Source organism: Manis pentadactyla, chromosome 17, assembly GCF_030020395.1.
Source record: "Manis pentadactyla isolate mManPen7 chromosome 17, mManPen7.hap1, whole genome shotgun sequence".
In the NCBI taxonomy this organism is placed as follows: domain Eukaryota; kingdom Metazoa; phylum Chordata; class Mammalia; order Pholidota; family Manidae; genus Manis; species Manis pentadactyla.
This window is the reverse complement of record NC_080035.1, coordinates 22132868-22157202: the sequence shown is the minus strand read 5'-3', so window position 1 is coordinate 22157202 and position 24335 is coordinate 22132868. Positions and strand designations below refer to the sequence as shown.

Genomic DNA, 24335 nt, shown 5'->3' with positions numbered 1-24335 from the left:
TTTATATATTTTGGATGTTAACCCCTTGTCAGATATGTCATTTGCAAATATATTCTTCCATACTGTAGGATGCCTTTTTGTTCTGTTAATGGTGTCCTTTGCCGTACAGAAGCTTTTCAGTTTGATGTAGTCCCATGTGTTCATTTTTGCTTTTGTTTCCCTTTCTTGAGGAGATGTGTTCAGGAAGAAGTTGCTCATGCTTATATTCAGGAGATTTTTGCCTATGTTGTCTTTAAGAGTCTTATGCTTTCAGGACTTACATACAGGTATTTGATCCATTTCGAGTTTACTTTTGTGTATGGTGTTATACAATAATTCAGTTTCATTCTCTGGAATGTAGCTGTCCAATTTTGCCAACACCAGTTGTTGAAGAGGCTGTCATTTTCCAACTGTATGTCCATAGCTCCTTTATCATATATTAATTGACCATATATGGTTAAGTTTATATCCGGGCTCTCTAGTCTGTTCCATTGGTCTATTTTTCTGTTCTTGTGCCAGTACCAACTTGTCTTGATTAAATTTGGCTTTGTAGTAGAGCTTGAAGTTGGGGAACATAATTGAGAATCCCACTCCTTGGAATTTACCCCCAGCTTTATTCTTCCTTCTCAGGATTGCTTTGGCTATTTGGGGTCTTTTGTGGTTCCATGTGAATTTGAGAACTATTTGCTCTAGTTCACTGAAGAATGCTGTTGGAATTTTGATAGGGATTGCATTGAATCTGTAGATTGCTTCAGGCAGTATGGCCATTTTAACAATATTAATTCTTCCTATCCATGAGCATGGGATGTGTTTCCATTTATTGGTATCTTCTTTAATTTCTCTCATGAGTGTCTTTTAGTTTTCCTGGTATATGTCTTTCACTTCCTTGGTTAGGTTTATTCCTAGGTATTTTTTTTTCGATGCATTTGTAAATGGACTTGTATTCCTGATTTCTCTTTTTTCTACTTCATCGTTAGTATATAGGAATGCAACAGATTTCTGTGTATTGATTTTGTATCCTGCAATTTTGCTGAATTCAGTTAATATTTCTAGTAGTTTGGAGTGAATTCTTTAGGGTTTTTTATATACAATATCATCTCATCTGCAAAAAGTGAGTTTAACTTCTTCCCTACCAATCTGGGTATCTTTTATTTCTTTGTGTTGTCTGGTTGCTGCGGCTAGGACCTTCACTATAATCTTGAACAAAAGTGGGGAACAATGGCAACCTTGTCTTTTTCCTGATCATAAAGGACAAGTTTTCAGCTTTTTGCTGTTAAGTATGATGTTGACTGTGGGTATGTAATATATATGGCCTTTATTATGTTGAGGTACTTGCCCTCTATACCCAGTTTGTTGAGAGTTTTTATCATGAATGGATGTTGAATTTTGTCAAATGCTTTTTTAGCATCTATGGAGATGAGCATGTGGTTTCTGTCCTTCTTTTTGTTGATGTGGTGGATGATGTTAATGGATTTTTGAATTTTGTACCATCCTTGCATCCTTTGAATAAATCCTATGTGATCATGGTGGATGATCTTTTTGATGTATTTTTGAATTCGGTTTGCTAATATTTTGTTGAGTATTTTTGCATGTATGTTTATCGGAGATGAGGGTCTGTAATTTTCTTTTTTGTGGTGTCTTTGCCTGATTTTGGTATTAGAGTGATGCTGGCCTCGTAGAATGAGTTTGCTAGTATTCCTTCCTCTTATACTTTTTGGAAAACTTTAAGGAGGATGGGTATTAGATCTTCATCAAATGTTTGATAAAATTCAGCAGTGAAACTGTCTGGGCCCAGAGTTTTGTTCTTAGGTAGTTTTTTGATAACCATTTCAATTTCATTGCTGGTAATTGGTCTGTTTAGATTTCTGTTTCTTTCTGGGTCAGCCTTGGAAGGTTGTCTTTTGTAGAAAGTTGTCCATTTCTTTTTAGTTATCCAGTTTGTCTGCACATAATTTTTCATAGTATTCTCTAATAATTCTTTGTATTTCTGTGGTGTCCGTCATGATATTTTCTTTCTCATTTCTGTTTCTGTTTATATTTGTAGACTCTCTTTATTTCTTGATAAATCTGGCTAGAGATTTATCTATTTTGTTTATTTTATCAAAGGATCAGCTCCTGCTTTCGTTGATTCTTTCCATTGTTTCATTCTTCTCGATTTTTAAAAATGTCTTCTCTGATCTTTATTATGTCCATCCTTCTACTGACTTTGGGCCTCATTTGTTCTTCTTTCTCTTGTTTCGTTAATTGTGAGTTTAGACTGTTCATATGGGATTGTTCTTCTTTCCTGAGGTAGGCATGTATTGCAGTATACTTCCCTCTTAGCATGCACTGCCTTCACTGTGATCCACACATTTTGTGGTGTTGAATTATTGTTGTACTTTGTCTCCATATATTGCTTGATCTCTGTTTTTATTTCATCATTGATCTATTGATTATTTAGAGCATGTTGTTAATACTCGGTGTGCTTTTAGGCTTTTTCATTTTCTTTGTGTAATTTATTTCTAGTTTCATACCTTTGTGGTCTGAGAAGCTGGTTGGTACAATTTCAATCTTTTTGAATTTACTGAGGCTTTTTTTGTGGCCTAGTATATTATCTATCCTGAAAGTGTTCCATGTGCACTTGAGAAGAGTGTGTATCCTGTTGCTTTTGGAAGGAGTTTTCTGGATATGTCTGATAGGTCCATCTGTTCTAATGTGTTGTTCAGTGCCTTTGTCTCCTTACTTAATTCTCTCTGCTTGATTTGTCCTTTGGATTGACTGATATGTTGATGTCTCCTAAAATGAATGCACTGCATTTTATTTCCCCCTTTAATTCTGTTAGTATTTGTTTCATGTATGTAGGTGCTCCTGTTTTTTTTCCATAGATATTTATAATGGTTATTATATCCTCTTGGTGGACTGATCCCTTTTTCATTATATGATGTCCTTCTTTGTCTCTTGTTAGTTTCTTTGTTTTGAAGTCTATTTTGTTCAATACAAGTACTACAACTCCTGTTTTTTTTCCCTATTAGTTGCATCAAATATCTTTTTCCATACCTTCACTTTTAGTCTCTGTATGTCTTTGGGTTTGAAGTGAGTCTCTTGTAGACAGCATATAGGTGGGTCTTGTTTTTTTATCCATTCAGTAACTTTCTGTCTTTTGATTGGTGCATTCAGACCATTTGCATTTAGGGTGATTATTGATAGGCATGTACTTATTGCCATTGTAGGCTTTAGATTCGTGGTTACCAAAGGTTCAAAGGTAATCCCCTTACTATCTGTCTAATTTAACTCACTTAGTATGTTTTTACACACACAACCTAAAGGTTTTTTTTTCCTCCTTTTTCTTCTTTCTCCATTCTTTATCTATTAGGTATCATATTCTATACTCTTTGTCTATCCCTTTACTGTCTTTCGGGATAGTTGATTTGTTTTTGCATCTGCTTAGTAATTAAATTGTTCTACTTCCTTTACTGTGCTTTTATTACCTCTGGTGACATGACAGCTATTTAGTATTAGGAACACTTCCATCTATAGCAGCTCCTCCAAAATACTCTGTAGTGATGGTTTGTGGGAGGTAAATTTTCTCAGCTTTTGCTTATCTGGAATCTGTTTAATCCCTCCTTCAAATAAATTATAATTTTTCCAGGTAGAGTAGTCTTGGTTCTATGCCCTCTGTTTCATTGCATTAAATATATCACGCCACTCCCTTTGGCCTGTAAGGTTTCTGCTGAGAAGTTTGATGATAGCCTGAGGGGCTTTCCTTTTTATATGGTATTTTCTCTCTCTGGCTTCTTTTAAAAGTCTTTTCTTATCCTTGATATTTGCCATTTTAATTATTATATGTCTCTGTGTTGTTTTCCTTGAGTCCCTTTTGTTGGGAGATCTGTGTACCTCCATAGCCTGAGAGATTACCTTCTTCCCTATATTTTGGAAGTTTTCAGCAATTATTTCTTCAAAGACAGTTTCTATCCCTTTTTCTCTCTCTTCTTCTTCTCATATCCCTGTAGTGTGAATATTGTTCTGTTTGGATTGGTCACACAGTTCTCTCAAATTATTTCATTTCTAGAGTTCCTTTTTTCTGTCTGTGTCTCATCTTCATTGTTTTCCTGTTCTGTAATATCTATTTCATTTACTATCTCATCTACTTCATCTAATCTGCTTTTAAATCCCTCCCTTGTATGTTTCATTTCAGATATGTAATTTCTCCGTGATTGAATCTCCATCCTAAATTTGTCCCTTATTTCATGAATATTTTTCTGTACCTCCATGAGCATGTTTATGATTTTAATTTTGAAATCTTTTTCAGGAATGTTGGTGTGTTCAGTTTCTCTTGGCCCATTTAATGGTGTTTGTGGAATTTTGTTTTGTACCTGTTTTTTTTTTTTGATGTTTCATATTTATAATAATTACTTGGTGTAGGCCAAGCACTCTAGTGCCCAGAGCTCTACTCTCTGGAGCTGCTTTGCCCCTGGAGTGATGGTAGGGGCCACAGGTGAGCGGTGCTAGTGCCTGCCAGGAGGTTATAACTCTCTCCTCTCCAGCTGCATTGCCTGCCTACACTGTCAGGACCAGTGAATCATGCATTTATGGAGGAGCCTGTTTGCTATACCCTTGTAGCTACTTTCGGAAGGGCCACCCTCTGGCTTTCCTGGTGCAATGGTGGGGGAGCAGGTTTCAAGCCAGTGCATATCCGGAGGATTTAGCGGCATGCTGTTTTGCATGGTGTGGGGCCTCAGGGCTGCATTACCAGCCATTGTGATGGATCTCCTGAAGGTCCTGAAAGTTCCCAACCTCCTGGTTGAGTGTGCTGGGACAATTTTGTGCATTTGTCCCTTTTCCTGAGCAGCCAGCTCTGTGCCGTCTTCACCCCTTTAGTAGCCCTCTCACTGTTGGGTAGTCTCTCAGAGTGTCTGCCTGTCTTTTGTCCCAGAGTGGCTGGTTGTGGCTACCTGTTGTCCCCAAACATCTAGAATTTCAGTTTCTAAGTATTCTGCCTGTCTTAGCTTGCCAACCCCCTAATATCCATAGCAACATGTAATGTAGGTAGGTTAGTGCTTCCAGGGCAGATCTCCAGGGCTGGGTGTTCAGCTGTCCGAAGCCTCTACTCCCTCCCTGCTTTGTTTCTCTTCCTCTCTCCAGTGAGCTGGGGTGTGGGAATGGCTTGGGTTCTGCTGGATCGTTGCCTTGGCATTTTACCCTTTTCTGTGAGGTCTGCTCTTTTCCCCAGATGTATGCAGTCTATATCGCAGCCTTCTTTCATGTTCCTCTTTTAGGGTTAATTGTATTTGCTGTATTTTCATATTATATTTGGTTTTGGGAGGAGGTTTCTGTCCACTCTCTTGCTGCTATCTTTAAGCCAATCTCCCTGTGATAATCTTTGTTTACCTAGATTCTCTTATATTCACTTTCCTTCTCTTCTTTTTCTGATGTGGATCACTAACAAGCATTTCCAACTTAACATCTCTGAAAGTGAACTCTCCTGATCTTTCCAAGCCTGTTTCTCTTAGTTTAATGAAATATTTCCTTGGTAAATGATAATTTTATCCTCAGAACTTCTCAGGCCAAAAAATTTGGATTTAATTTTGACTCCTCTTTTTCTCTAATAGTTGCTTTCTATCTTTTTTTCATAGCTGTATCCCTAGCACCCACTGCTTAGTAAGCAGTGATAAATAGGCTTTGAAAGAATGAAATGCATGAGCTAGTAAACAGAGTGAACTGCATTCTGATGCCCAAAGATCGAGCCTTTAGTTAACTTAGGATATTCCAGGAGGGTAGAAGCTCTTTGTTTTTTCACCACCATCAGTTCCAGAGGTAAGTGAAGCTTTTGAAATAATTAACATGGCATAATGCAAATTAATGGAGATCACATATGCTACATTTCTGGAACAGCAAGCAGAGCATGGTGATTTATTCTTTCAGGTGAATACTACAATCTCATTTTTTTTTGAGTCTCTGTTAATATCCCTAGCTGATACAGGCTATGTACTCAATAACTTTTTTTTAATGAACGGAATATTCCAACTTACCTTTCAATCTCAGAAATTTCAATGTGTCGTTTACCCTATTCTCCTTTAAAACTTGCTTCTCTTCTTGCATTTTGTATCTCTGTTAATGGTACTACTTCCTATCTAATGGATTGACAAAGGTAGGAGGACTCTTGTAAATCCTTTTCTTCTGCTTCAACCCCTTGTCCATCTAACTATCAAATCTTCTTGGTTTTCATGTTTCTATTTCAAATCTTGTTGAAGCCCTCCTCATTGCTCACAAACGTTACTTCTGCAATAGCTTCTTACCTTTTATCTGATATCTCCATTATTGCCTCTCCTTGGCATAAGGTCCCGTATGGTTTCTCCTATTGCTAGTTGAACCTGCATTTCCTGACTTGGCACACAAGGGCCTGCCTCATCTGGCCTGCTAGGTGTTGCAGCCTCATTTGTACTGACTCCTTCCTCTACTCTCCCCTTTCCCATCCTCACAAACTATTCAGAAAATCAGAATTCCTTCTAATTCAGCAAAAGGGCCCATATCTGTGACCACGTTAATTTGTCTTTTTGGAGTATGTTGGACTTCCTCTATGTCAGGCTGCCTTCCTATTAATCCTTAAGAGTCAGTGCTGTTACTGTCCTTGTTTTTATATAGTATTTCCATATTCTCTTTATATACAAAACATATATCTTTTAGTACACAGAATTTTTTTTTATCATTGTATCTATTAATCTTTATTATGGTAGGCAACATGTCCTGCTTAGGGTAGGTAACATGTCCTGCTTACATTTTTTATTTCCTGAGCCTTTTTCACTGTGTCTAGGAAATGACTTATATGGTATAGATGCCAGATTGGCACCCACTTCTGCTGGTATGCTGTATTAGTGTGGAATTATGAAATAAAATAAGTCTACGTATCTCAATCTATATGTTAAAAACCCAAAAAGAACTCTCTGGTTTTTACCTTGGTTATAGAATTTATCTGTAAGGAAACAATAAATTTTGCTCTATACTTACATATATTCATAGACATGCTTCCATGATATAAATTAATCAAAGAGTGGTTATAAGTCATGATAATGGCAAATTACCACTGGAATTGTGAAGGGATTTTAAATAATTATTTAAATTCATTACAGCTTAAATCAATTTCCTATTTTTCCTTTTATGGAAAATTGCCTTTTAGAATGTTTATTAGAAATAATTTGGATTTTCCTTTTCCCTTCTTTCTCCTTGATTTCATGCTACTGTTCTACACCTGACTACTTTCCATTTAGGTGATATTTGCTGCTAATTTGTATGTTGCTCATTTTTGCTGCTTTCTTTGAGTTGTCTATAATTTGCATCTTTTCTGGAAATCTGGTGACTAATACTCATTTAATTTCTCTGAACGTAGAGAAACATTATTTATATGCTGTTTGAGAGCTTTTCAAATTGCATAGTTTTGTTGGAAAGAACATTTGTGGATAACAGGTAATGACTGGCAAGGAAGTGGAAAGAAAGCATTTTTAAAGTTGACTTTTTGACATGAACTGTATATAACTGAGTGAACATATACTGGGAAGGTAGACTTGGTTTTAAGTTTCTACTTCTTTTTTTTTTTCTTTTTAATATGTTTTCCTTCTTCTTTCTTTTCTGGCAGTTTTCCTATCCTCACTTTAAACAGTCTTAAGTTTTGACAGCAGAGGCATGCTGGTCAGATTTTAGTGTTTAGTTACCAAATACAACAATTACGGTATTTTTCAGCCAGCAGGAACTGAGACTCCTGTTGGTGTCTTAATCCAAAAACTGTATTTTAAATTCGCATAAACCATGCCTTAAGGGATGGAGAAAGGATAATTTAGGTAACAGCATGAGGTTAAACATATTGATCAGTAGACTGGTCTTTCCTATTAGACTTTAGTAAAATGTAGACTTAGAAAAATAACATCAACACAGAGAACACTTCCACTTCTCTAGAGGCAATCGCTTTTGCTTCCACTGTATGGATTTTTGATAATGGAAGATATATTTCAGCCAGGGATAAAAGGTTAGAGGCTGAAAGTTGGAGTGTAAATATGAACAGGAAAATACAGTGATTTTTTTATTTTTATCATGGAAAGGATATGCTAAAGGATTTAGTTAGCTATATTATTTCTTTATGCTTTTCTAATAAACATAACAGAGTAATTTTGAATTTTTGCCAACATGTAAGAACCACTGCCTGGAAAATTAACTTCTAGTAATTGTGCAGTGTCCGTAATATAGTTTTTGATTATAACAACCCTATTAGCCAGATTTACTGTACTTTGATGATCCTGAAGTCTTCAGGACTTTGTACTATCCCTGATGAATGAATCTCAAGTTATCCTATTATCCTGTTTTAGGTGTCATCTATCCAATAGAGATTCATAGTTTTTCAACTAGGATGTGTTGCATTTATGTTGCATGTGCACAGAATGATATTTTTGGACAAGAACTTCTGGTTAGAGTGAATTTTTTATGGAACAGTGCCAATACTTGATGTTTCTCCATCTCTCCTCTCCCTTTCAAGACCCACAAGTAAATGGAAAAAAAAAACGCCACTGAAATGAATTTCTTGTATAATTTATAATTGACTAAAATATTTTATAGACAAGTTAGTGTTTTAATAGACTGTCCTGTGAAGGATGAGATTTGCTAATACTTGGAACAAAACCTTGATGTTTCAGTTCTGTTACTCTTTTTAATGTTGGGATCCAAGTGTACGTCTCACTGTGATCTGTTGTAGGTAGCATGTATGCAGCTCATCAATGCCCTTGTTACGTCTCCTGATGATCTGGACTCCAGGCTTCACATCAGAAATGAATTTATGCGCTGTGGATTGAAAGAGATATTGCCAGTAAGTGCCCTGCAGTCTCCTTATTAATATTTAAATTACAGGAGTACTTGAATAGGGGGAAATTTAGATAAATTACCTTCAAGAGTAATTTGTCTGTGGGGAAAAAAGGCTTGACTATAAAAATCTATTTTTGAAATATAGATAAGATTTGAGTATTATTTAACACTTAAAGCATTTGAGTGCTATAAATCAAGTTGAAAGGTTAGTTTATTGTTTATGTGTTTTCTCATTAATTCTTTTTCGTTATTAGAAACAAAACTGTTCATCATAATTTCTATTTAATATGCCTAGAATTTACAGTGTATTAAGAATGATGGCCTGGATATCCAACTTAAAGTCTTTGATGAACATAAGGAAGAAGATTTGATTGAGTTCTCCCATCGCCTCAACGATATTAGAGCTGAACTTGAATATCCTTTTGTTCTCAAGTCTAGTCAAATATATAAAACTACTGGTGCCCCCTTTCCACAAAATATTAAACTTCTGAAGCTATTTCTATATAAATAATATTAAAGCAACCTTTATGAATGAGAATGATGTTCATATAAATCATACTAGTTTATGTGTGTTTTTATGAATGCATACATATGTCAATGGATGTTATAACCTACAGATGAGTTCTGTTAGTCCTCCATGTATGTGTGCAGTCTGTTCTTTCTTTCTATGTTTGTCACCTCCCCTCCCCACAGTGCTTACCAGCATTAGGAGTAGGGTACAGTTAGTGCACTGTTTAGTTCCTGCCCTACACCTTGGTACTTAACTCATATGGGCCTTTGTGTCTGCAGATGTCTGTGCTTTTGTAGAGGTCTACCAGGTTCCTATCCTCCCTGGGGCTTCTTCATGGTAGAAAATGCCTGATGCCAGCTCTCTTGGTCAGGGAACACCCCACCCCTATCCAACCCAATTCAGTATTCAGAGCCAGCTGCCCACTACTCTTGTTGCCAGCAGCATCTTGGCTTGAGAGAGGCAGATTGGTTGGAGTTAATTACAGAGGAGAAGCCAGAAACGTCAGGTCATGTTGTCATTTGCACACAGTTTTCCTTTACTTGCAATCCTAACTACCTGTGGTTTATCCTATGTTGAATATACATGACACCTATTTTAGGCTAAGACAATAACTTTTCAAAGTCTTCCTGAACAGATATTATTGCAGTTGTTGTGTAGAGAGGTTAAATAAACCCACATATTCCTTAATCAATTTACTGAAGCGTATGATGTTTATAACATGGTGTGGAACACAGTTAAAGAAACTAAAGCAGAGGGATATTTCATTTCTATTCTTCAACATCTTTTGCTGATCCGAAATGATTATTTTATAAGGTAAGAGAAAGCTATATTTTAATGTTTTCTTTCACTAATAAAACTATTAATTTTAAGATTCACCTAATATTTGACTGGGCAAGCAACTAATTTTAAGAGTTTTATTTGTTACAATATTGATTCATAGAATATAGTGTTTCCTCTGGGCATATATTTAGATAGATGGTGTTAAAATGCTATTACTGTTTCTTTTTAATCTCCAGCAGATTCATGGTAACAACTTTTCATCTGAATTAAAATGTGAACTAGCAACAAATTATTGGTTTATCATATGATGGATAATATTTTCTGGCTACTCCTTAGACAGCAGGAATAATGTTGATAAGCTTCTTTTTATAAGTTACGTGAAAGGTACTGAACATTGCTTTTATTAGTCCTTAAGTAGCTAGAAGGTACCTTAATAATACAGTTGCATTTAATATTGCTAATGTATCAGAAAAGGTAGACAAATGACTTTTCCAGTTTGATTATATCCTAGCCATCTTGAGTTTAATAAATGATTTATCCTGTCTTTATCTTATGTGTCTACAGCTATGTATGGTATTAGCATCTAAGTTGCTAGGCTCTTACAATGCTGAAATATAACATGGGTAAAACTCCTAGCTGAGTATCTGGCACATGGTGTATGCATGTTCTTTTTATCTTCTTTCCACTTTCATTACTGTTTTATGAGGGAAGCTGAGATATTTCAATATAAACCATCTTTGTCATCTTTAATTTAACTGCTGAAATTTCATTCTCAAATACTGTGGGTAGTGGTCTGTTCTTACTCTTATTTTTAGCAGAAGGATTAGCAAGACATGTTTCTTTATGGCTGTGTCATGCTTCAAGGGGTGGGGATCATGTCTTATTATTCTGATCCCTTTATCTGTGCTCTAGGAGGGCATGTGGTTGTGTTCTCACTTCCAAAAAGATTAAAAAACCCAACTCTCCTGGGCATGCTCAAGCGATTCTATCACTTTAGTGGAATCAAGTCCTCTGGGTGATGTTGGAGGATATAATTTAGGCTTTTAATGTACCTAACAAGTGAATAGAATAAGAGTCAAAAAAATGTTAAAACTTTTTAGGTTCTCTGGGATGAGTACAGATTGTCCGTCTTACCTGTTCTTATAAAGTTGGAGAACCCCAATAGTATTCCAAAATATGAGTTTAGTAACCTGTTTTGATGCTTAATTTGCATCTTTCTCATATTTCATTAAAATAGTTTAAATATTTTACCATTTATAAGTCCTGGATAAAAAATACGAATACATTGATTAAATAAGATTTTTAAAATCACAGGTACCCTGCTCTTTTAGGGTTCCTGACTCCAGTTCCAACGTGGATTGGGGTTTCCTCCACACACACCACCAAGCAGTTCTTGGACACCAGTAAGGTGTCTGAGAATTCAATTTAATTCTAACACTGTATACCCAGAGGTAGCATCAGATTCCATAGATTATGGGCTCAGTACTGTGAGACTGATTCCCCCATTCCTTACACCGCCACTTCAGAAGCCACTCACAAGCTCCAGTCCGCTAACTGTGCTTCTGACTGACTGGCTACAGATTGGAGGTTCCAGTCACCTCCTCTATAGGTTTGTTTAATTTGCTGTAGTAGCTCAAAAAACTCAGGAAATACTTAACTTATATTTGTCAATCAACAGTAGTGCAAGACCCTGAACAAAGGGGTTTCTGTCCTTATGGAACTTGGGGCCTAGCTCAGAAGTGTTTTGGTCCCCCAAGCATTGAAGCTTTCTGGAAAAAAAGGAAGACCAAAAAGCTGCTCTTTGGGGTTTTTACACCGGCTTCATTACATAATCACGATTGACCAAATCACTGGTCACTGCCCGATTACACTGTTAGCCCCTTTCTCCTCCCTAGAGGTCATGGGTGGGAATGAAAGTCCTAACTGTCTAATCACATGGTTGGTCCTCCTGGCAACCAGCTCCCACCCTTGGGTGCAGTCCAGAAGTCCTTCATTAATAGTAAGACACCCATTTTGCTTTTATGACTATGAGCCTTTTCAGGAACTGTGAATGAAGACCATATAAATCTGAGAAATATATTTGGGTCATCTGAATGGCCAAACATGTTTTTTTATAAATCATTATATTGCAACTGCTAATTATAATAACTATATCCTCTCTAAATGCAGTTAAAAATGAAATTGTATCCTTCATCCCTGTGTGGTTGGTCCTGTCAACCTGATTGTTTGCTGCTTGAGTTTTCAAGAATTCAAGATAAGACTGTTTGCTTTCAAATATTTGAATGTGTCTGTAATGCTTCAAGGGGTGGGGATCATGTCTTATTATTCTGATCCCTTTATCTGTGCTCTAGGAGGGCATGTGGTTGTGTTCTCACTTCCAAAAAGATTAAAAAACCCAACTCTCCTGGGCATGCTCAAGCGATTCTATCACTTTAGTGGAATCAAGATTCTCAGAGAAATACTAAATTGTAGCATTGCAAAAGTGACCTTAGTGAAGCACAGAAGCTGAGCTATTTCGGTCATCTTTTGACTATCACTCTTTTACTTTAATACTCATCTAAATGTTGCATTTTCCCTTGCCTCTTTAAGCCCCAGGCCATGGGTCTGTGTTCCAAACTTGGTTGCTAGGAAGGAAGGCAAAAGTCTTTCCTATGACTGTCATAGTGAAGATAGTTCCATCTGTTTTCCCCCAAGTTGCAAAATTCTCATTTATTACTGGTGTTGTCTTTCATCCTTAGAGAGAGTATACTTTTATTACAAGACTGAGTCAAAATTATGTTCATTGACGTAGTATTTTTGTCATTTAAAAAGTATTGAGCTTTTTATTTACATGCAGTAAAATATGATATTTTGGTGTGCAGTTCTACGAATGTTGGGTTTTACCTTCATTTTTTTATTTTACTTAGATGAACCTGGATTTCACTCTTTAGAAATCTTCAGTTATCTGAACATTTTTTGTTGAAAGGATGTTCTAAACTAATATTGACATGACTAAACATAATTTTTTAGTTTCTCTTACAAATTAAGTGTTTCATTGCAGATGCAGTACATTTTCACTTAAAAGAATTAGTGTATAGGAAAACTAGAATCTTTGTTTACCTTTGCATTTACAAAAAGGAACATTTTAGTGAAATGGAATGTGATTGGAGAATGTATATTAAATTCAGCCCCTACTCTCAAGAAAAATGCAGCAAGATACTTGGAACATGGAGTAGAAGATCAAATTCAATTCTTTAAGAAATAATAACTTGCCATGTGCAAAACATGCTAGTTGAATGTGCATTGGAGGTAATTTCTGATACTTGTTAAAGATGCTACAGAGAAAGTAGAGATAATTTCAAAAAAATCCAGCAAAAATGACATTTTATTGGTGAACTAATGATGATTTATGCTCGTCCCTTAATTAGGTCATTCACATATTCCTGTGGTATAGTCACTAACTCACCAATATTGCTCATAGAGATTGTTTTCTAGATGTACATTTCTGGAATCCAAAATTACATTATTCTTTGCTAGAACTGCCTTGCCAAAAGAGGATTTGCATGAAATTTCAGCTGTAAATGAGCTTATAACTGGGAATAGTGGAGATAAGAAAACATTTAAGGAAATTATTTCTTAAACATAGAAAAGCTTGTGTTGGTAATTTAAAACATGTTTTTATTAAAACAACAGTAGGTAGCATTGAATAAGAGTAAACAAAGAAAGCGCATCACCTCAGTTTTCAAACATGGTAGATATAAATGTGTGTGCCATTTATGTATCTTAAGTGTTAATGTGGTTATTATGGCTGAGATATTAGGGAATAGGAGATTATTTCTTTGAAAGAAGTTGAGAAAGTTGAGTAAAATTTGGTAATACTTTCTTGCTTTGAATGTACCCAAGAACAGTTTCTTGGACTTTTTTACTCTATGACAATTAATGGGCATTTTTAGTCTTCTTTGCTAATGTTAATTTGTAGTGAATTTAGCAAAATGGATGGTTTATTGAGTATAAGGTAAATAGGTCAAGGGCAGTAGGGCAAAGTTTATAGGGAAGGAAGGTCCAAGTGGCTGGTGGTGCCATCACATACACGATGAGGAGAGTTTGGAGAGGAAATGTGCAAAAAATATTAAAGGAAGAAATAAGTCCTGGGGGAGGCTTGGGGATGGAAGACTGAACCTCATTAGTACAGTACCACCTTCTCTATAACTTCAGTTTAGTTTTGTTTATAAAATCTTCTGGATATTTCTTTCATATTTGTTGACTTCAGTTTTAAGGTATATTCTCTATATTATTACAAACATTAGCAGACTGAATGTAACTATAGTGACAACATGGGGATTCTAATTTTTGGACAAAAAGTATTAAACTACATTTTTCTAGTTTCTTTTTAGTAAGAAATATTCATTTGATATTATATATAATTTACAGTATCAGTTTTTATTTTGATTCCACAAACATTCTTTAAAAAAAAGTACACTGTAAGGTTTTGAGAACCTCCCAGAGAATTAATGGTAGTTACTTTAGTAATGGTAGTTACTTCAGTGATAGGTTAATCTTTATTGAGGACTTATTTTAAGTACATTATCACTTCCTTTCAATATTCTTTTTTACTGCCTATTAATTAAGTCAAGATTCTGATTTTTATACAAAAATCATATCTAAAGCACACTGTATTTGCTAAAAGATTGTAAAAAGTAGGTCTTAAAATCATTAGAAGGAAAGTGATGACAATTGTATTTACTCTCACCCCCATGTTAAATCTGTTATCAACAGTTGAAAACTATGCAATAGTAAATTATGGAACTTGAAACCAAACTTAGCAAAATATTTTGTTTTCATGTAAAGGTACACTAATAAATTGAGTGTATATTTATTCTTTTTCTTGGTTTTAGGCAACAATACTTCAAATTAATTGATGAGTGTGTATCTCAGATTGTATTACACAGAGATGGGATGGATCCAGACTTCACATATCGAAAAAGACTAGATTTAGATTTAAGTCAGTTCGTTGGTGAGTATTTTTCTGTTATTTAAATGGAAATATGTTGGTTTAGCGCTATGGTGTTGGTTCTCATGGTATACCCTGTAGATTCCTGAGTGTTCTTTATACCCTTTCAGGGGATCCTAATAGTCAAAACTATTTTCATAATGATACTAAGACATTGTTTACCTTTTCTATTGTGTTGATATTTGCACAGATAAAACTGCTGGCACTTTGTTATGAATCAAGGTAGTGGCGCCAAATTATATTAGGAGGTATTGTATTCTTCACCACAGTAATAACAAAACAGTGACCACTGGCTGATGCAAATTCTGTATGAGTAAAAAAGATTATGGATTTAGAAGTAGCAGAGTACAAAATATTTATGGATAAGATATATGATTCTACATTGCAACCTAATGTTTAAGAAGTTACCACATGTCAAATTTTGGTATAACATCAAAAAAGAATATCCATTATTTGTGAGGTTTGTTTGTTTTTCTTGTAATGCTTGACACCAGGAAAGAAGTATGGAATGTATAGAATGCAAAAGGAGCTAGAGATTAGTGACCATAGGAGAGAAGCAATTAGAAGTTCCTGGTGGTGGGAGGGACTCAGAAATGAAGAAAAACGTGCTCTAAATAAACGTGCAGCCAACTAAAACTTAGAATGATTTAGAATAATATCTGAAAAGAAAATTTATTCTACTTGGACATTAGGAATGATTTTCTTGAGTGGATGAGAGGTTTGACATTGAACTCTTGAAAAGGATATATAGTATTTGAAAACTGCTTGGCTGTATAAGTGAAATATATTTACAAAGTTATAATAAATTCATTGTATTAATTGATTTTTAATATTTAGAGTAAACTTATAGACAGTGCAGAAGATACAGGAGAGATTATCACTGTATTTACATAAATAGGTGAGTGAAGACATGAGGTTGGGCAATAGGGGAGACAGATGTTGGAAAGTATAGGGTATAGATAAGTTCATATATTATAGTTGGAATCAAGAGATAATCTCCATTTAAGAATCTGAGGTTTAAGTAGTTAGTGCTACAAAGCCACCTAATATAGAAAGAATAATTATCAACAATTGGGATTAGATAGGAAACACTGTTTTCATCTTTTATAGTAGGAAATTATAATGTCTTCTATATCGATATTGATATTGTATAATAGATAAATGAGAAATAATGATATACACATTTTATTTAGACTTAGGAAGCTAACCACCCAAATAACCTTATACAGAAAGAGCTATGAGAACTCACATTTAGGAAGAGGGATTGAGTTTTCAATACAGTGATTTGGTTGACTGTTACTTTGCATTATAAGCACTTCTATAATATGAGTTTTTAAAACATGTTCATTCATTGCTTTCATTAAAGAAAAAGGAAACAACAAAATACATCATGGGCAATTCATATGCATTACTTCTGCATAAGATCCCATCATATGGATGTATACCATAGCTTATTTCATCAGTCTATTATTGATGGGCATTTATTTCTAGTTTTTGCTATTTTAAATTTAAGTAATACTGTACATGGATATTCTTGCTTAAAAGCAAAGTTCTAGAAATATAATTATTGGGTGAAAGAAAATGTGTATTTAAAATTTTAGTACATAATTGCCTAGTTACTCATCAGCAAATTTCCTTAATTACACTTCCACTGTTGTGTAGGTGAGTCGGTTTCTCCATGCCATCTTTAGCATTTGGCATTATGGGCTATTTAATCTTTGCTATGTCTCTTTAAAAATTTTTATATTTTAATATTATTGGCAAAACTCAAACAGCTGTTCATATTTTAGCAATTTTAGTTTTGTTATTCCTAATTTTCTATTCATTATTATTGCCCATTTTCTAGCCTGTGTTGAATATTATCTTCTCTTCTTCCTTTAAAATATTTATGGATTGATGATAGAAACCTTTGAGTATTCTAGTTACAGTCGAACTCTCTCCTTATTTTGCCTAAAAGGAATTTAAAATTGTAGTTGGGCTTGTCTTTCCCTTTATATTTTATGGCCTTGGTGTCATGCTTAGAATATCCTTCTCCATTCCAATACTATAATATTATGTTTCTCTGTTTTGCTTATTTTATTACTGGCACTATTTCTAATTCCGAGATTTTCTTTCTGAACTTTTAAGAGTTTTAGTAATGATTTTAAGAAGTATAGGAGTAGGAAAAATTTTCTGTCATTGCAATTTCAGACATTTGCATAGATCAAGCAAAACTAGAAGAGTTTGCAGAGAAAACATCAGAACTTCAGAAGAAAGTAAGTATTTTTTACTAACTCCACAAGAGTGTGGAGAGCCTGCAGGTGTGCTCTACCTCCAGGATTCTGCTTGTTCCCATTTTCCTCTTGACCTCCTTCAGGTAGCTGCACAAATGTAACCTTCCAAAGAGGACCTTCTAGACCATTATACAAAACTAAAACTTCTTAACTCCACTTCTAACCCTGACCTTCCCTGTGCTTTTTTTCTTGATCTTCTTGCATTTAAATCTAAAAGTTTTATGAGAAAGGTTAACTTGCTTTTTGTTTGGGTTAAAGTTCCTTCATTAGATCAAATTGAACCATAGAAAACTGTCATTTTCATAGTTATTAATAGTACTCATTTCATATATGTATCATAGGATCAGTTTCATTGTTTCAGCCTCTTGTATAGCTGCCCAGCCAACCATTACCCGTTTGTCTTTAAGGTACTGTTTCGTGCTTTTATCTCTGCTTAGCATGTACCTATTAGAGGTTTTCCATTTTTGTTTTGTTTTTTATATTTGTTAGTGGATTCTTCACATTTGAAGTAGTTAATCTGATATGAATTCTTGGGGGCTGGTTTCTCACATGGGAGGAATAATAATAATTACTACCACTACCTCAATGAACATAAACTAAGTGAGTATTATTTGCTCTGTGTTAGGCACCATGTCCAAGAGTTTACATTTGTGGTGAATCAGGCCCTAAATGAATCTTGGAAGAAGTGTATATTCTTATAAACTTTTAAGATAAAACAATTTGCAAATGTAGTTTCATAAGTTACCAGTAGCTTATGATAAACCTGGAAGTGTCCTGTTTAAGAAGTCCTACAGTTCACCAGACACTTAGTGAGATGTTACTAAATACCAGCCTGGGACTGCAGGCTAGGATTACAGCTGTGAATATGATATTGTTGTTGCCTCAAAGGGACTTACTTTAGTGAGGAAACAAATTAATGGATCATTTAAATTAAGCATCATATGTGTTACAGTTGCTAGATCTTCCTGTTGTAAGGTGACCCCTCCCTCTGATACTCAATATGCTCTCTTCACTTTTTATGGGAAAGTAGTGGTGAACTTTGAAGCACTTGATTTGGTTGCAACCAGATAAATTTGCTTTTATAATCATTTTTAGGTGTATAGTGTATATGAGTGGTAAACATAATTTTCTCAACACGTTGTTTTAAAATTGTAAAGCTTTAAATGTAAGCACAAGAAGGACCTTGTTCAAGGTTAGTTGTCTCCTTTTAGTCAGAAGTTATATGTCTTAGGTATACTCAGAAAATATTGTTTGCTCCATAAAAGATTTCTATTGCCATAGCATTTTTGTATATATCAGCAAGAACTTTTTTCCAATAGCTTTATAAGGACACATGTAAATACTTTGCTTCAGGCAGGAAGCTATCATAGTTGCTAGACACATTCTTTATTTTGGTGCATAAATTTGAAAAATGAAGACCAGAAATGTCAGAAAGTACATAGAGAATATTGAATTATCAACCTTCTTGTACAGATGGACTAATACATTTACCCTAGGGAATGAAATTAAGCAGAGCCTCAACCTTAACTGTGTTTCTTGACATTTTTGCGTGTAATTTTGTAAGTGTAATATTGCTCTAGTAACTCTTTCTAGAGAAGAAGACTATCATATCTGTTTTTATAAAGTATGTCGTTAATGGAGATTCATTTTATGTCTAAAGCTACTGTGATTTGACTATAGATATTATAAAAATGCTAAAGCAAAGTTTGTATTTTGTCTGATCCTTTTATAGGGGAGGATGTAGAAACTTATCTCTTTGTAAGTAATATAGATGCTTTCAGTATGGCCAAGTTAATTTAACAAATGCTTTTAGAGTGTACTAATTATGACTCTAGTCATTTTGATAGTTTTATCTTTGTTCCCCTAAATAATCCTTTTTCCTTCTGAAACTTATTCTAAGGCCTATGAGATAAGATAGTGTACATGTTGATACTGTGAGAAAAACTCCTTCATTCTTGGTCTCCTAAGAATTTAATTTTTTATTTCTTGCTAAGCAGCAGTAAACACTGAGCAGTCCTAACAATGGAGAATAGAGAAAATGGCCTCTCAAAGATTTTTTGATCCTAGGAGATTGGGGAACTTTAATATATGATATGGACATAATTATTCAACATATAAAGGAAGATTGGCAGGAATTGGCTCATCTCTTCATTCAACAAATAGTTATTGAGTTTAATTATAAATGTAAAGCTTTGGAAAGGTGATGAATAAAATAGAAAAGATTCTCACTATTAGTGGGTTCCAGTTTGGTGAGAGTTATTTAAGTGTGTGATAGAACCTTTTGGTATTTTTATATCAATTGCCATGGTGATAATTGCTATGGTAGGAACACTCTATGTGGTGTATAAGCCTATGGAAAGGAATCCTCAACTAGTCTTGGGTGGCCAGGGAAGATTTACCCAAGGAAAAGATAAATAATGTGAGCCCTGTTGGATGAGGTAGAAGGCAACAAGGTGAGATATCCAAGGAGGCATACATAAATCTATTTTGAATTTCTTAAAGTGCTCTCAAGCTTAGCATTTCCAAAAACAAATTCAGCTTTCTTTTCCCTAAAAACCCCTTTTCACCCAGCATTTATAGTCTCGTTTTTTTCCCTCAAAGTGTAATACTTTGTTTCCAGCTTGCAGAGCAACAGCATCATAATCCTTTTAGATCTACTCCCCTCACTCACTCTTTTTCTTCATTCAATCTGACTCTTTGTTTCTGGGTTCCATAACAACAGCAAGAGCAAGAAAAACTTGGCTCTGTTTTTTCCCATTACACCGTCTTCTACCTTTTGTCAGGTGGGCCTTGCAGTTCCTGCCCGGACAACTGCAGTACCCTCTAAACTCATTTCTAAGCTGCTAGTATTTCTCTTTCAGGCCATCCTCCACATTGCAGCAGGCTGGTTTTTCAAAGTGCAGATATAATCATGTTACTCCCTTATTATATATACTTTAATTGCTCTCCATGGTTTTCAGGAAAGAGAAAACACTTTTTGGCTTACTGTAAAATTCTTTTGAACAGTTTCATTCCTGCATGCATCTATTAACTTCATCCCCTGTGGTTTTTTCTCATACTTCCTGTGTGGCCCCTTCAAGGGACTGCCTATCATTTATCTACAGGCTGTGCTAGTCCCTCTATTTGAAATGCTAACTGTACTTCCCAGCTAACCATTCACGTTCTGAAGCTTGAGATCAAGCATCATTTTTCTGTCTATCGCCACTTACCTCCAGTCTCTCCATTGCTGGTAATTTTCATACATTTTGGGTTGTTAGTTTGCTTTTACTTTGCCCCCAGATGCTATGCTTACTAAAAGCGATGACCGTACCGTGTTCAGCTCTGTATCTCTAGCACCTGCCACTTTGAGGAGAACACTGTAGGCATGCTATTAGATGTTTATTGTATAATGGGAAATAGGGAGTTTGTTCAGGGCCAGATCCCAGGAGGATCTTAGATTTTGGTTAATGAATGTGGCTTTTATAATGAAGCCTCTGAAGGTTTATGAGCAAAGGAGTCATGTTATTTGAACTGCCCTTTAAAAAGAACAGCAGTATTTGAAAAACACAGTTTGTAGGGGGAATGGTAGTAGGGGTTTGAAAATACTGTTTTTTGTTGATGTTTGTCTTGACAAATATAATTTAAGCAGTTGAAAATACATACATTTGGGGGATGATTTGCACTTTGGAATTCAGATAAGCTGAGCTAGTGATAGGGTTTTGAATGCTGTTGATGTATGAACAGTGATTGAAGCATATGGATTTGAAAATGAGACCAGCAGAGTGGTGAGGAGAGAGTCCTGTAGAATGGTGAGGATTTGACTGAGGAAAAGGAACCTCTAAAGGAATTGATAGGAACAGTCAGAGAACTGGCAGGAAAACCAGAGGAGAGTATTGTAATGGAATATACAGGGAAGAGAGATTGAATATGGAGGTGTACCTATAAGTATTTACACTATAAAGTAGCCTGTCCAACATGGGGTGATGATGCTGTTTTATGGAGTCAGTGTTGATGGATTAGCTATCAGCCATGTGTGCCTGTTGTGCCCTTGTAAAATGGCCAGTGTGACTGAGGAACTGAAGTTTTAACTTTATTTGATTTAATTAATTACATTTACATTTAAACAGCCCTCTGTGGGTAGTAACTAACCTATTGAATAGCACAGCTGTAGAGACCTTGAGATGAAGCTGAGAGAAGTCCAGAGCGTTCGGAAGGTTTGGAAGTGCTGTACTAGTAATGTCAGTGCGGTTTGGATGAGGCGAAGGACATTAGGATGGTTTTGACCTAATAGTTTCTGTTATCTTTCTAAAAGAACACAAGGTTTAGAGTGGCAAGAACATGACTCCAAGATTTACTTTTCTAGCTTGTAAATGGTAACCATAATTAATAATATTTCTTATTTCAGAGTGTTTTTTTGTGTGTGAAATGCAAAATAGTTTATTTTCTGTGCTTTAGGCACTGTAAAGCACAGGGGCAGGGGGAGGCAATACAGTGTGGGGCAGGAGATATATAGGAAATCTCTGAACCTATTGCCTAATATTTCTGGGAACCTAAAACTGCTCTAAAAGTAAAGTCTATTTAAAAAGCAAACAAACAGGAAAACATTATCTAGGCATTGTAGGAAGGCAGTGTGGTTTCATCTAAATAACTCAGGCCTTGAAGATAGGAAATCTGTTTTATGTTGTCACATCTTTTACTTAGCTGAGTGATGAGGGACTGGTAACTACCTCTTTGTGTTAAGGATGGTAAGATTCATGAGTAAAAGTCCTTTGCAAATTGCTGAGTTCTGTATTGTTATTTTTCTAATTGAGGTTTGACTGTATTTAAAATTTTAAAGCTACATTTAGAAGTAGTTGGGTTTTTAAACATCTTTTATCTTTTTTTTTTTTTAAACAGAGTCAAATACTAGTTCTTGATTATGAGACCATATATATTTAAATTCACCTCTGTTAGGACAGGTTTTAGTTATGATGATGGCAAGGTGAAAAGCAATTTGAATGCAAGATGGGAACTTGTGATGAGTGGCTATATAAATTAGAAAATTCACTGGATTCATCAGATTCTACTGTTTGCCTACTTCCGACAAGATAGTGCACTAGGGACTTTGAGAGATGAATTTATCATTTATCTCCCAAAGATTAATCTCTAAAAGATTAATGATAAAGAAGAGAGACTTTATTCTTTTAAATTGTTGTTGAAGGGTAGAGCCCACATCAAGGTCCTTAAATCTCATGATGTTGTGAGTTAAAAGTGAGTAATTGTCACATCCAAAATGGAGTTATTTATGAATAAAAAATATTGGAATGGAATTCTTTTAAGTCTGATTGATAAGCTTCAGGTAAGTTTCAAGTATAAGGTATGTAGGGGTCAGGCGATTCAGTACAATGCTTTGCTCTCTATTATTTTGCACAAAGTCACAATGATATTTAGGGACTTATAAGAAAAATGCCAGGACTGCAAATAACTATGGGCCAGTTTGCCCTACTGAAAGAAGAAGGTCACAGACTCTGTCTCTGGCTTTTTGTCTGCTCCTTTGCAAATGAATGATTTTGGTGGGACCTGGAGGGACCTAAAGAAAGGCTGTGGGTGAGTTAGCAAAAATCTACCACTACATTAATAAAAGTTTATGTTCTACTGATGATCATTTGAGTGAATTTCTCTATGAAAAATAGTGCTTTTCATTTCTATCTTTCTTTTTGTCTCATTTTCTTTTTTTCCCTCAGTTGGAAAAAGAGATTACTGACCACCAAGAAACTAAGGCTCAACTGCAGGAAAAAGAGGCAAAGATTAATGAGCTTCAAGCAGAGTTACAGGCTTTTAAATTGAAGGTAAAATACCATCTATTCGGAGCAAATCTGTGTATTGAATGCACACCAGGAAAGCAAAGGTCATGTCTTATCTTCATAGCATCAAAATGTTTAAACTTTAATTTCACTTGTATGTGTTCATAGTCATGTTTATATTTCTAATCTGTTATGTTTAAAAATTTTTTTTCTGTTTGCGTTTTTTAAGAGGTCTAAACTTTTACTTATTAATTTGCTTCCTTATGTTTCATTTGGGTTTTGTTCCTAATGCCATGTGTTTCCTAAGTAATTAAGCATGAGGGGTAAGAAAGTCTTTTAGTCTTAAATTTTGTCATTCATCACTGCTCTTTATCCCACTACAGGAAATTATTGCTCAAGCTATTTATTTTTCCAGACCTTCAGCCTGTGGGTACCTTGTGGTGAAAGATAACCTCTAGCTCAATGAGAACATTTTCTGATAAATTTTCAATTTCCAAAAGTAAACAGATTTAAAACATGGCAAAAAAGAGCGCAACTCTGGATTCTGATGCAGATAGCTCACATACACCCTCTACGCATAAAACATTTGGATAAGGAAGAGATACATCATCTGCATTCTTTAAATGGATGAAATAAGGAGTTAGAATATTCATACCTACATTTCTTCACATAGATTTACATGTTGGATGATGAGCAATAAGTATAGTTTTGCTCTTTTCCTTTCATTCTAATTTATAGTTACATTGCAGTGTCTCATCTATACTGTTTCCTTTATTGATGTACTATTTCCTATACCATTGAAAACTGTTTTCTTTTTAATATTTAGTGTAAATAAAACAATTAAATATTTATTGTTACAAAGGCTGTCTGAAGATACCCTAAGAGACAGTGAGCTGTTAGTGTTATATTTTGGGGTGAAAAATATTGAAATCTCTCCTCAAGAAAATTATTCTCAGTGGTCTTTAGTGTGCAAGAAGTACAATTTATTGAAATTTTTTATCTCTTCATGTGACTCCTTGTCTCTCATATGAAAAGAAATGTTTGATTGTGTTTTATATTTCAGATTGAGTTACAACAATGGTTGAACTATGTGATGTTTTTCCTGGTCTGAGCTAGTATAACTTTAAAAACTTTCTTTTCTTTTTAATTTCTCCCAGTTGAAGAATTGCTTCTTAATCTACTCTAGAAAATTCCAGTTTATAAAAAGCATGACTACC

The 24335-nt window shown here is 35.0% G+C and overlaps 1 protein-coding gene across 1 annotated transcript in view; it reads left to right on the top strand.

Moving 5' to 3' along the window:
- DIAPH3 (diaphanous related formin 3) overlaps nucleotides 1-24335 on the top strand; it is a 536969-nt gene that overhangs the window by 189064 nt on the left and 323570 nt on the right. The window contains exons 10-15 of the mRNA XM_057494450.1: nucleotides 8700-8806; nucleotides 9098-9216; nucleotides 10010-10126; nucleotides 14968-15086; nucleotides 17274-17338; nucleotides 23059-23163. Of these exons, the coding sequence (XP_057350433.1) occupies nucleotides 8700-8806; nucleotides 9098-9216; nucleotides 10010-10126; nucleotides 14968-15086; nucleotides 17274-17338; nucleotides 23059-23163 (632 nt within the window). The remainder of the gene's footprint in view (nucleotides 1-8699; nucleotides 8807-9097; nucleotides 9217-10009; nucleotides 10127-14967; nucleotides 15087-17273; nucleotides 17339-23058; nucleotides 23164-24335) is intronic.